Source organism: Hibiscus syriacus, unplaced genomic scaffold (assembly GCF_006381635.1).
Source record: "Hibiscus syriacus cultivar Baekdansim isolate YM2019G1 unplaced genomic scaffold, ASM638163v2 tig00111398_pilon, whole genome shotgun sequence".
In the NCBI taxonomy this organism is placed as follows: Eukaryota; Viridiplantae; Streptophyta; class Magnoliopsida; order Malvales; family Malvaceae; genus Hibiscus; species Hibiscus syriacus.
The window spans coordinates 1926198-1939788 of NW_024063081.1; the positions used below are offsets into that span (position 1 = coordinate 1926198).

The 13591-nt window shown below is 34.6% G+C and overlaps 2 protein-coding genes, 1 long non-coding RNA gene and 1 pseudogene across 4 annotated transcripts in view; 2 read left to right on the forward strand and 2 right to left on the reverse strand.

Moving 5' to 3' along the window:
- On the forward strand, positions 1-4690 carry LOC120161338 (cyclin-C1-2-like). Of its 2 annotated transcripts, XM_039171613.1 has the most exons (9): positions 1-115; positions 240-346; positions 881-920; positions 1706-1750; positions 2169-2287; positions 2380-2494; positions 2948-2998; positions 4036-4183; positions 4356-4690. In XM_039171613.1, the coding sequence occupies exons 1-9, from the start codon at positions 84-86 to the stop codon at positions 4458-4460; spliced, it is 762 nt and encodes a 253-aa protein (XP_039027544.1). In that variant the 5' UTR covers positions 1-83; the 3' UTR covers positions 4461-4690. The 2 variants fall into 2 exon arrangements, with proteins under 2 accessions (XP_039027544.1, XP_039027545.1); XM_039171614.1 differs by lacking the exon at positions 2948-2998.
- LOC120161337 (chloroplast envelope quinone oxidoreductase homolog) lies at positions 2637-8870 on the reverse strand. The gene is made up of 6 exons (XM_039171612.1): positions 8769-8870; positions 7858-7999; positions 7399-7490; positions 6189-6888; positions 4258-4259; positions 2637-2647 (listed from the first exon to the last, which is right to left on the reverse strand). Exons 1-4 carry the CDS (start codon positions 8841-8843, stop codon positions 6199-6201), a joined length of 999 nt encoding a protein of 332 aa, XP_039027543.1. The 5' UTR covers positions 8844-8870; the 3' UTR covers positions 2637-2647; positions 4258-4259; positions 6189-6198.
- On the reverse strand, positions 4791-5826 carry LOC120161110 (annotated as a pseudogene).
- LOC120161346 overlaps positions 5979-13591 on the forward strand; it is a 22706-nt gene continuing 15093 nt past the window's right edge. Inside the window, exons 1-2 of the long non-coding RNA XR_005519476.1 lie at positions 5979-5988; positions 7047-7052. This is a non-coding gene — a long non-coding RNA (uncharacterized LOC120161346). The remainder of the gene's footprint in view (positions 5989-7046; positions 7053-13591) is intronic.

The following is a 13591-nucleotide window of genomic DNA, read 5'->3' on the forward strand; positions in this document are numbered from 1 at the left end:
TGGAAAACTCAAAACAAGTTATAAATAAGCACGAATACGAATATATACGATTCAGCTCTCGGAACAAGAAAAAAGAAGAGAAAATGGCGGCCAATTTCTGGACTTCTTCTCACTTGTAACAATCGAAATATACCCTTAATGATTTTGCAACCCATTGTCTGCTTTTAAATTGTTTCATTTTTTTTGTATGTTGACTTTATTAATTTTTTTTATCGGTTGATTTAATCTTGTTTGTGCAGCGAGCAGTTTTTGGACCCGGAAGAGGTGGATGTGGTACATCAGCAAGATAAAGATAAAGGCATAACCCTTGAAGAATTTAAGCTCGTTAAGATGCACATGACGAATTGTAGGTTCCCTTTCTCAATTATTGCCTTCCTTTTCGTGTGGATCTTGATTCAGGTTCTTTCTACTTTTCTTTGTAAATTTTGGGTTTTGCTTAAAATTTTGGTTTGTTCGTTTTGATGTAATCTTTCATTTTTACATGTTATTAATCTAACGGAGTTTGTAATTTCGCATATGGGTTCTCGAAATCAGAAGCATGTAATCATATTGCAGAACCAAAGAAATAATAATAATAATTGTTCCGTTTTTACTTCAGATTTTGTCACCAAGGAAGTGTTTCAAGAATCATAGGCCCCTTTATTTTTAATATAGCTTTAATGTTTTGTTTTTAACATGGATATCAAACGAGTCTACCAATAAAAGAAGATTACTAATCTGAGCTTTTTTTTCTGTACTAAAATTTACTTTGCGGCATTTTTATTTTAGCTAGAACTATAAAAGTAAATTGGTGGTGTAGTAGAAAGCTATTTGTTCCATTTAACTTCCCCATTAAAGTTCGCAATTTCATGCTTTTTTTGTTTCTTTGAAACTTTCTTAGGTATTCAGAAACTGGCTCAATTTGTTAAAGTGAGACAAAGGTTTGATCTTGTCTTCGGGTTTTTAAGAATGACCTTTCTGTTTACTAATGATGGACCTTTACATTTAGTGGTGGCATCAATGACTTTTATCTTTACATTTCCTTTCTATATTATGTATAATTGTATATACTGCTGTGGTTTCTTATGCTGGTAATGTCTTATGGCATTTATTGGTGGATCTGAACTGGTTCAGCTGCCGATGTGATTATAATATCTCTTTTTCATTCAGCTGATATTATGCTTTTGTGCTGCTGACATTTATTCTATGTCCTAGCTGTCTTATAGTGCTATCCTAGACTGAACTTGACTATCTAATGGCTGAACATCTTTTACAATCACTTGCTAAAGATCTATGAGTCAACTTAAAAATGAGAATGCATAGGTTTCTGATTATGTACTTTATTATCTCTGCCATATTACTGATTTTGTGTGATGATTAGACATAATGACATTCATAACGCTCATTTACAAACCTCTTATATTGGGTTGTCAAAGTGATCTGTACTTAAACCTATCATGTATAAAGTAATGGCTTCCTTATGAGAAAGGTTAGTCACATGATGCTCCATGGGAAATTGTAGCAAATTATGACCAGAAGTTCGCTAACAGAAAGGTTTGCGGAGATTATGTATCCTTAACATGATATCATGCTTAAACAGCTTTACCTCTCCTTTATGAGACACTTTTTTCCTGGAAAATCAGTGACTCTAGTATGTTTCTTTGCATAATGATTTTAGCGTAACTTGTTGTCATTACAAATTTGATTCACAAAAAATTCTTTTCAGGGTTGTAGCAACTGCAGTTGCATATATGAGACGTGTCTATACCAGGTATTTTCCCTAGTTTAATAATATGGTTATGTAAAAGGTCATGTTGGTCATTGATGACAAGCAGCTCGTAACCTATTCTCTTATTTACTTTCATTGTTTTTTATCTAGCTATGGATTCTTGTGAATTCAACGACATGATTCAGTTTTTTTAACATGATTCAATTTGAGAATTCACATGCCTTAATTATCCAGTTCTTTTCAATTATGTTGATCGTTAGGCCTGCATCAGTTGCTGCTGCTTCACATGAACAATCATTTTCATTTGATGTTTACTATCAATTGCCCATACAAAATTAGGCATTAAGCTCATTATTCTTATCGCACCCAGATGGGATAGAGATGCATTGATGTAAATTAAGTGTCCATTTTACTCCTTACAGTGTGAATCGTGAACCATAGTTTTTCATTTTTCTTTCAGAAAGAGTATGAGTGAATATGATCCACGTCTTGTTGCTCCTACTTGCTTATATTTGGCATCCAAGGCAGAAGAAAGCACAGTGCAGGCTAGACTTCTTGTATTTTACATAAAAAAATTAAGTAATCACTTATCTGTAATTTGATTGATTAATCCTTTGAACTTCCAAGATATTTGGTTGTTTATTCCAATCCTTCCCTTTTTTTCTTTACAGATTCTGATGAGAAGTATAGATATGAAATCAAAGATATACTTGAAATGGAAATGAAGATTTTAGAAGCACTCAACTATTATTTAGTTGTATTTCATCCTTACCGCACATTAGTTCAGTAAGTTTTTTATCTTTGTCAAAATCTTTATGCGTCTGTAGTTATATTTTAATTTGCATCATAATCTTTTGCATGGTTAACGGTTTAGAGTTGGTAATAGAAAGGAATAAGGTGGATCAATGAAATGATATTCTTTGCCTTAATAACTCCAGTCTATATTAGAGGTAGTGTCCTCTAAGGTCATTGTATCTATTTTTATCTTAAGCTTTAACTTTTCTCATTATCCCCACTTCTTTCTATTGTTATTTTAAATCTTTTTCAGTTTCCTAGTGACATAATTGCAAGATATTGATAAATTTGTTCTGTAGAATCCGGTTAGCATTTTGTAAATACTTTTGTACACTATAGAGATCTACTAATTTACAGCTCAGATACAACTTTAAGATATTTGTGATAACAAATTCTTTGGAACCAAGCTACTTCAAGTTTAAATTATTCCTCTCATCCTGGCAGGTTGTTGCAGGATGCAGGCATCAACGATATGAATATGACTCAATTGTCTTGGTAAGTGTCAAAATTCTAACATCAGTCACTTTTGAAGTTCAAAATATTTTATCCATGTCAGAATATGCCCTAAAATTCTCCACATTTTCCCATGGTTCTTAAAGTTGTAAAAAGGAGCCACCGAAAGTATTTTGCCTTTGGCATTGCCAGCACTATGCATTGGCCAGGGGCAAGCAAGGCTACGGGGCCTCATCCCCCCGGCTAGTCCAGGTGCACTAGGTTTTTCATTATTATCTTCCTAAAAAAAGGATAAAATTCCCCCTCCTAGAAAAAAAAATATATAGTATTATATAATTTGATCATTTCTTATCCCAAGACCCAATATAAAAATTCACGGCTTTACCCTTGACATGGATCATGATGGATAATACATAAGCACGGACACCCATACACAAGTAGATATGTATGAAGTACTGTTGAACTTTGATGGTTAGGATCAAAGATAAGGACTGCAATTGTTTGATGGAAACTTTTATCTAACATAAAAAGATGGTACTTAGCTTGATATGAGACTACATTGAGTTTCAATATTTTGACATTTGAGATTAATGAGATTTTTAAATAACTAGCCTATGAGATTTATATAGGATCATGTTAGTGCTATAGTGCATGTAAAGCTGGCAGAGGGAATTTTGATCACGTTGTCTTTCTTTCTGTTACTGTTGAGTTGTACTTGACGCTGGCCACTTCTTTAATATTTCTAGATTGAGAAACTGAGAATCGAAGTTGATAGAGGTAGAATTAGGCGACGTATTTAAGAAAACTGTTTTATCTGAACCACAGTTGTGGATGGAAATTTTGGAATATGTAGTTGGTTGTCAACATTGTGTCCACAAGAGACTGAGATCATCATCATGTATATCAAGATGCATGGTTTCTTGCATGTAAAGATAGGTAACATCGGACTGGATGGAAGCTGCACTAATGTGCATGTCGTGTTTGTGATCAACAATTTGGTCTAAATTTGTTGCAATCTTCTCCTTATCCTTCTTCAAAGTTATGCTAAAAACGTGTTTTTGGGTTTTTTTGAAACACAGGGGACTTGTAAATGACACATACAAAATGGACCTCGTCCTTATACATCCACCGTATTTGATTGCCTTAGCTTGCATGTACATTGCTAGTGTATACCGAGAGAAAGATACCACCACCTGGTTTGAAGAGCTTCGCGTCGATATGAATGTGGTGAGTTTCTTAAAGCTATATCTGATTTAAAATGTTACGGTTTCTTTCGTTACACAAATGCACATCTTGTACACAACTTCATTGAATTAAATCCATGTATAATACCAAAAAGTGGCTGCCTTTTTAGAAAATTTATTTCCCATCGTCAACTAAATTTGACTGAAACTTGCAGGTGAAAAACATCTCCATGGAGATTTTAGATTTCTATGAAAACTACCAAACAATTTCAGAGGAACGAGTGAATGCTGCTTTCAGAAAACTTTCTTTTAAGCCTTAGATGGTTGAGTGAAGACAAGCAGCTCTGACAAGCACTGGCATAACAACATTGTATTGCATGACTGGATGTTGTTGCCTTGTCTGTTGTAAGCAATTGTAAAACAGGTAAATATGGTTTAGGAACAAGTGAAAACATGAAGATCTCTGGTTTGATTTGACCTACTGGCCCTGTATGATATTACAATGGTACTATTACAAGTTTGCAGGTAGATGATTACTGATTAGAGTGCATGTACAATTACTCCTTTTAAGATTTTCTTGTAACATATAATTCAAATGTTCACAAATCTTAATTATACAATAGAATATCAACAGAAAGTGATCGAATTACTTAAGGCTCCACAATAATCTTCCCGGTGGCATGACCACTAATGCTCTTTGCCCAACCCTCCTCGGCCTTGCTTAAAGGATGCTTTGAATCGATTACTGCTTTAATCTTTCCTTCTTTCACTATCTTAACAAGATGATCAAGCTTCTCTTTCCTAGGCGTCATAATCATTGGAACCAGCTGCTTCTTGGAGAAAGTAAGCTTCTTCAGAGAAAAAGTCATGAAAGCACTAGGCGTAGGAGTAATGTCGAATACCTTGCCGTTTGCACTCAAATTAGGCTCAAAAGTAGATTAAGGGAAGCCCACTGTGCAGCGGATTACAGTGTCGTATTTGCGACCGGAAGGACTCTTCAGAGCTGCACCTTCTGGGGTCTTGTAGTCGACTACCTCGTCGGCTCCCAGACTTTTGATTAAGTCGATGTTATGAGCTCCACAAGTGGCCGTCACATGTGCGTTTCCAAGCTTTGCTAGTTGAACTGCGAATTGACCTACGCCACCCGAAGCAGCGGTGATCAGGAGGTTTACTTGCTGGCCACTTCCGTCATACTCGAACCCTGCTGTCTGGAGGAGGCACTTGTGAGCCGCGAGGTCAGCAATCGGCAAAGCTGCACCTTGATCAGCTGATACCTCTGGAGGCCTTGAAACTGTCAAATTCTCCTGGGCCACAGCAAATTCAGCTAGTACACCTCCATATTCATTCTGTCATTGCAGAAATCATGAAAAACTATAATATATGTCCTTTGTTTAAACTTTTGAAGCAGCAAAAATGCAAACAAGGAAGGAGAGTACCTTGAGAGCAGCGGGAAGGAGAGTATGGCTTTATTAAATTATTATTTTGAACGGCTCGCATCATCTTAATCATAGCCTTTTCCGTTTAAGAGAAAGCGGGAAGGAGAGTATGGCTTTATTAAATTATTTAATATGCATTGGGTTCATCTTCAGACTTCGAAATGGATAAATTCACGGATATACCCCTGTTCTGACTTTTTTGCCTCTCTCGCCAGCCTCTTCTGATCAGAATGATACCATCATCTCCCATTACAAACCATATGATGTATAAGCGATCCAACACAATTTCTGTAAACCCCACAGCTCACATTGAACGATACCTTCACCGCAACTTTTGACAAAATTGTACATCAACAATTGACATATGTTTTGACTATGTTCACATGACATAAATTTTGAAACATTCAATCGTGTCTTCATAGTCAGAAAACATTTTGCCCTTTAAACATCACATTCTTGTTATAGGGCAAGCCATGGCCCCAATCACATTGAAAACGCATACAAGTCCAACCCCCGACAACATTCATTGTCCAAATTGTCATTGAGAAAACAAGTAGGAAAATTATATGTGGATACGGAGCTTACAACACAATAAGAAAACTTGCCAACCACGTCTCATAAACTATGGCTCCACGATTATCTTACCAGTGGCATGGCCATCCATGATCTTAGCCCATGCTTCTTCAGCCTTACTTGGGGGATACTTTGAATCAATTATTGTCTTAAGCTTCCCTTCTTTCACCAACTTCACTAGATAATCGAGGTTCTCCTTCTTAGGCTTTATGATCATTGGAACCAGCTGCTTCTTTGAAAAGGTAAGCTTTTTCATTGCAAAAGTTAGCAAAGCTCTAGGACCAGGAGTTATATCTATTACCTTCCCGTTCGCACTCAGATTAGGCTCAAAGGTAGACCAAGGAATGCCTGTCGCACAGTGGATCACTGCATCATATTTGCGACCAGAGGGGCTCTTCAGTGTCACCCCATCAGGAGTCTTGTAGTCAAGAACCTCATCTGCTCCGAGGCTCTTGACTAAATCCATATTACGAGCCCCGCAAGTGGCCGTCACGTGCGTGTTTCCCAGCTTTGCCAGTTGAACTGCATATTGACCTACACCACCTGAAGCAGCAGTAATCAGGAGGTTTACTTGCTTGCCACTTCCATCAAGCTTGACCCCAGCAGACTGGGTGAGTGCCTGGTGAGCTGTGAGACCAGCAATGGGCAAGCCTGCACCTTCAGCAGCTGGAATTTCTGGAGGCCTTGCAACCGTCAAGCTCTCCTTAGCCACAGCAAATTCAGCTAGTCCACCTCCAATCTAACATTGCCAATATAATCATAATAGAATACAGCCATAGCAATTTGCAAAAATGATACACCGAGTTGCTGATAATTTCACCATACTACCGACCTGCAGTGATAGTAACTAGTTTTCTCCCAGCCAAATGGCCACATGATGAGAGTAAAATCACTTAGACGATAGTCATATAGACACAGGACGGTTACACTCTAAACACAATATGACTCGAAATGAAAATTAACAAGTTGTAATAAGAATATAACATCTGGCATCTCGGGATATGCCTATAGCTTAAGCCAACAAATAGGCCAGTCAAACATCAAAATGCCTATTTTCTCTCGAGCATCACCATCAATACAAACAAAAAAGTAATCTGTTACTCTAGTGAAATTCTATTGTTTATTCCACTCTTCATGAGGAAATCTCCCTTCTGATTGTTCTCAAAATGATTAATGACTTGCTAGTTGAGAAACTACTATGAGATCAGAGCTTTATGCTGATTGAAGAAAGAACGAAGAATGAACTTACAAAATGATTAAGCGTACCCACAACTTTATCTCCAGCTTTGAAATTTGTGACTCCCGGTCCAACCTTTATGACTTCTCCTGCCACATCAGTAGCTGCAAAAAGGAAAAAAAAATCAATGGCAATAGGTACCATGAATTACCATCAGCTAACCACAATTGCTCAAACTAAGAGGCGTACCAACCAGTATATTATTTTGTTGGTTAATAAACAAAAGATATATCCCTTAATAGTATGTGCTTTAACGATAGCCTTAACAAATAGAGTTCACGTTAACAAATGCCAGTAAAGCAGAAAACAGATATGTACATGGAAGCAAATTAGATTACAGTGTTGAATGATCAGGTAGATATTAAATTACTCAATGCCATCTGTGGGAGTTTAACACAGTACTATTAGCCAAGTAAAAATGAAGGAGTCGCAAGAATATTTCAAGACAAACAATGAAAATAAAAAAACTACCAGGTATGTGGGGAAATTTGACAGGAAAAACTGGGCGCAGCATTCCTTTCTGTATTTTCCAGTCAACTGGATTTAGACTAGTTGCCTCTAGTTTAAGCAAAACTTCACCTTGATTCGGAGCGGGGACGGGGACTTCAACATGCTGTAACACTCATAAAAATTATTATCAACATGATATCAAGCACGAAAATACTGGAAGAACATTTCCAAATAAAAATGGCCAACACCTCATTATCAATTTCTCTTTCCATTCTTGAAAAATCTACTGTCCTAGTGTTAAAAGTTAGTTTCAAAGTTTGCAATCAACTTTAAAAAATGTTTTGTAAAGTTTGGTAAATGTTTGGTAGATGTTCACTTTAATCATTGTACTTTAGGATATTTTCAAAGATTAGTCCCTAAATTTCAACTATAAATACATATCTCATTTAGTTTCAAAATCATCCCAAAATCTCAAATCATTTCTTTCTCCAAATACTAGAGAGTTTCTTATGATTAGTGAGTGTTTTGTAAACACCTGTAAATTTTCTCTTAGTAAAAGATCTGAAGCAGTCCGGAGACGTAAACACAATTGGCTGAACTCCGTTATCAATTTTCGGATATTATTTTTCCGCTTTTATTTCGCATTCTTACTAGTATAGTTATAGGGAAATTACTTGATTACTCGTTTATTTCCCAAGACCTAGTTCTTCACGGTCCACATTCAAATAATTTTGATGCATTCAATCGTAAGTTTATATAACAGAATTTTGAATTCAATGAGAATATCAGCAAATACCCCTCCATTGATCAATATAAGCACCAGATTATCAACCTTGATTGAAATGTTGTCCACATAAAAAACGAACTAGTGTCTCAATCCAGAAAACCATAAGATAATAGAAAAGTAGATAATGAGAATGGAATGAAATTACCTTCAAACCAGCAGCGCCTCCGCCATAGCAGCTATATTGAAGAGCATGCATAAGATTTTCGGCCATTTTGTTCATGAGTTTGAGAAGAGAGCAAAACAGAGCTTTGTTGAAAGGGAGTAATAAAGTTGAGAGTTGCATTTGCATTGTTTTAAACGGTGACGCCTAACCACCATAAATCCAAATGGTCCACTTTGGATGAAAATGGTAGTTTCCATAATTGCTTTATCTTTTCCTTTTATGGCCGATTTAATTATGGGGAAGGTCTTTAAATTCAAGATTAATTCGTTATATTATATTTTTATAAAATTAAGTTAATACATTAAATTTAAAACTAAGTCGTTATACTCTAATTTGTGTTTAATTTTGTTATTAATTATTAAATTAATAATTATAAAAAATATAACTAGATAGTATGGATATTTAAACCGAGAATACGGATACTGAACAAGAATATAAATACTTAAAGAAGGACCATAGAGTATGAATATTTTATGAACAATATCAATATTGCATGAATAAATATAGATAACGACTGTTTAAAATCAATATTTTTAAAGCTAAATTCATACGATATTGGTATTGTATGAACAATATCAATACTAAAAAAAACTCATAATAAAGTTCAAAAAATCAAACCAAAACACCTCTTAATACTTGGTTTGATATCCTAATTCCTAAGACTTATTGGATTATCAAGTCATCGTCTAACATCAAATCATCACCAAGTTCATTTAAACATGCTTTAACACTCAAAACACCCAACATGCAATATACAAACATACCAAGTACCGAATTTATGAAACACAATAAACATTTTTGAAATCTGAAGTGTGCTAATTTAGGTTTTACAACAAAAGAAAGCTCATTTGATTATCTTTCATTAACCTTCTTTATTTTTGACAAAAAAAAAAAAAGAAGAGAAAAGAATATTAACCTCTTTTATTAAGTAACAATTGCATACAAATGGTTCAAAGATTAAACGAAGGATTAAAAGTAGTAAGAAAATGAACTCAGAGCAAAGAAATAAAAAGAAAATGATCTGTCTAAGATCTCATAGCTTAAATCTTCCTCTTAAACCCCAGGTTAAATTCACACCACTATCTTGAAGAAATGATGAGCTCTTTTTTTAAGCTCCTGAGATGATGGATGTTAATTTTACCCTTTACAGTCTTGGATGATTGAATAAGCTTCAAAATATTACTTTTTTTTATGATTATTATTTTGGAGTTTTCTTTGAGGAAGAGTAGAGAAGAAGATAAAAGAAAATATAAAAGGAGATGGGGAAATGAGGCCACTCCTAAGCTTTTTTCCTCTAACCCACGTGAAAACAACCTTAATTAATGAGAGATCAATCATGATTTTTAACAATGGGATAATCACCCTTTTAGTTATTCTTAACTCAAAAAATCCTATTTTCAGAACCAATTAAGCTCAATTCTCATCTAATTAGGTTTATATTTAATCCAACGACTTTATTCACACATACTTGCTGATCAATCCATGGCTTGAGTTAATGACCAAATGTTGACTAAAAAATTAAGGTCATTACAATCTTATATTGATCAATCATATCCAACTACATGATTATGATGTATTCAATATCATTTTTATAAAATAACTAGTTATTGTGGACGTTTATCTGTCTCAAAATATACAACTCACGATATTGAGATAATGATGATCTCAAGTTAAAGGACAAATCCATAGTTATTACTACGATTAATGTTGTCAATTTCACATAATAACCCAAGAAACATGCTAGTCATTTCAATATGTTATTCTCTAATATATACTAATGTATTGCTTTTAACATCTTTATTTCAATGACTATTTTATCATAATTAACTACACATTAGTCTTAATACATTATTGTTGTCAAAGCCCATAATAATACTCAACTAAGAGTTTTTAAGAATGACAATATATTTGATCTTTATTACAGTTCAGTTCACTTATAAACACAATAAAAAAAGTTGAAATAATAATGACTATATTTATATAGTAAACGAGGTGAAACAAATATGTATTATCTAAATCATCATTTAGCCCTTGAATGTTATGAGTGGCTCCATTGAACCGTAAGGTATAATCGCGAATAGATTCACGTGGCTCTTGTAAAGAGGGTCACTCTAGACATAGGAATGAACGTATTGGCCAAGAAGTATCCTACAAAATGTTGCGATAATCCTCTAAAATCATAAATAAAATTAGGAGGAGGGGAATAATACGATTTCTGATGCCTATACGAAGGGTGGTTGGGAAGACTTTGCATTTAAACTCATCAGAAACTCCTGGAGATCCATATAGGTATTATACTGTGATAAGTGATTCAGGTCCTTAGTGCCATCATATACTTCATTTGGTAGCTTAAAATTGGCAAGATATATATCAACTAATAATTAAGGGACCAAAGGGTTTCTTTCCTCTGGGATCAAATTGACAGTTTGGTCTTGGGCAGTTTTCAACTCATTCAATTCTTCCATTATCATTTCAAATTTTTGTTTTCAAGTGCCTTCGTTAGGGTGTTGTAGATTCTGGGGTAGTAACAGTCGTTTTCTCATTGGACCTTGTTGAAACGATTTTTCTTGAAAGGTGAGATTTTGAAAACCACATTAATTCTAAATTATCTCATTTTAATTTAAAAAACAAATGCGATTTAAAAGACCTTTCGTTTCGAAAAATTTTGAATTTCCTTTACGATAAAAAAAAATACAGTTCAAAGAGTCGCCACCAATCCTTGATTAGGGTGTGATTGGGCACCCAAAAATGTTGTCATTTTAAATAAAAATTACTTTTAATTAAAACAACAAATTGAGGTCTGCGTTACCAAAAAATGAGTTCGGGAGTCGGTTACGCGTGGGGAAGGATTAGCACCCCCACAACGCCCTAAATCGGTACCTAGTCGATTAATTAATGTCTTTGCAATGAACTTTAGAAATTCGAACTTAATTTGACTTTTGATCCCATAAAACAAAGATGTAAATTTGAAAACATTCAAAAGCACTCAAATAAATTAAATTGAAATTACCAAGTCGTTTTAGAAAGATAAAGAATGTTCGATTATTTACAAATATCGAGACCAGATCTTAAAAGCTATAACAACCTTTTCTCGATAAATTTAAATAAACGAACATTTCCTTTTCTTTCATTCCCAAATTTTAGGTGACAAATCAATTTTTTTGGTTTCACTTTCGGGATACACTTTTAATTTAAAATCGTCAAAACGGCTCTCTAATCAGTTAAGACAAGCCACTCAAGACAATTTTAAATTAAAAGGGTATTACCCTTAGTCTGATTATGTATTTATAAGTCGAGTTATGCGCATGAGGGCATCATACAAATTATGCAAAAAGGATGTCATGCAAAAATTAATTAAACAAATATTATGATTAAAAATATCATGCAAGTTGTGCAAAATGATGCATGCAGTTCGTAAATATACATATGCAAAATATATAAACCATATGCACAAAGATCCCAACAAGCATGTCTGTAGAAAGATGATATGTTGCTTTCATCAATGTAAATATGAAACTTTGCATGGCAAGCAAGGAAATCAGAACACAAAGTGTCAACTAATACTTTATTATCGCATACTAAGAATGACCGAAGAGAGAAAAAAAATTAAGCTGTTACTTTTTAGTAACTAGCAATATATATATATATATATATATAAAGAGAGATAGTAAGAGAGAAATAGAACCAAGCCCAAACCAACTCAGTATGAGAGTCCTGACATGTTTCCATACCAAAAGAGTGACCCAAATGTTATGGTTTATGAACGAGATTCCACAATAGCAGACTCCATGATAGCTAGTTCCCATTTCCCAAGCATTGTTTCCTCCAAAGACTAGAATAGACGATGAAAAGCTGTACTTTTTAAACCTCATTATCCTGCCTCAGCTCTTACTTTCATTCTTGTTCACAAACCCGTCAGCTCCAGTGTATTTTTACTCGAGTAATACTCTTTGAAGAAATAACAGTTCAAAAGCCTAGACACAGTCACCTCCCTAGTCCCAATACATAGACTCTTTGACTGAAAGCTTAACAAAGCTATCCTAGTAACACTGACTCATTAAGGCTTATTAGATTCTCTAGAGTTGAACCCATATGCATAATGGGACTCAGAAAAACGCAAGGTGGGGAAGAAAAGAACACAGGATCAAAACAAAATGCGTTTATATAAGACAAATCATGCACATTTTTTAACAGTGAAAGAATATAGTAGAACATGTTTTCAAGCCAGTATTTTACAAGTTGATAAAGAGTGCTTGAAGTGTTTTACTGGACTAACAAAAACCCGGGAGGGATAAAGAATATAATATGAACAGATTTCATAATTTCCCAGCCTTATGTGGTTACAAGCGTATACATCACACTGATCGTTGACATGCAAAATGTAAATCGATAAAACGATAAGGAAACATATCACCGAAACGCAATGTCATGTAGCAAATAAGACAAAACCCAACAAATAAAACTCAAATCCATTTCTCTCCAGTAGCTAAAACATCGAAAAGAAAGAAGAATGTTCGTCGTAAAGAAATGAAATCGTAACAAACACAACTCATAAAAGTAGAGCGAAAGCTAATCGAAGCTAAAATAGATTAAGAAATATAAATGATGGACAGAGAAATAGATGAAAAAGAGTACTCGGGTTTCTCTTGAGAAGTAGAAGATTGGCTCTTAGACTCTGCCAGTTCCCCCCTCTCTTTGTGTGTTCTCCTCTTTTCCTTGTTTGTGATGCCTTGAAAAAATTCCCAATGCCAGTAATGCTTCCTTTTTTTCCCTTGAGAACTGCCCACTCTCCAATTTTAAATCCT

Excerpts from the sequence above, each read along its gene's own strand:
- LOC120161338 (XM_039171613.1), top strand. The coding sequence starts at position 84 with ATGGCGGCCAATTTCTGGACTTCTTCTCACTT. Across the intron at positions 116-239 it reads TTCTGGACTTCTTCTCACTT|CGAGCAGTTTTTGGACCCGG; the intron begins GTAACAATCGAA and ends TTGTTTGTGCAG. Across the intron at positions 347-880 it reads TAAGATGCACATGACGAATT|GTATTCAGAAACTGGCTCAA; the intron begins GTAGGTTCCCTT and ends AAACTTTCTTAG.
- LOC120161337 (XM_039171612.1), bottom strand. The coding sequence starts at position 8,843 with ATGAACAAAATGGCCGAAAATCTTATGCATGCTCTTCAATATAGCTGC. Across the intron at positions 8,000-8,768 it reads GAGGCGCTGCTGGTTTGAAG|CATGTTGAAGTCCCCGTCCC; the intron begins GTAATTTCATTC and ends TGAGTGTTACAG. Across the intron at positions 6,889-7,398 it reads TGGGTACGCTTAATCATTTT|ATTGGAGGTGGACTAGCTGA; the intron begins GTAAGTTCATTC and ends TGGCAATGTTAG.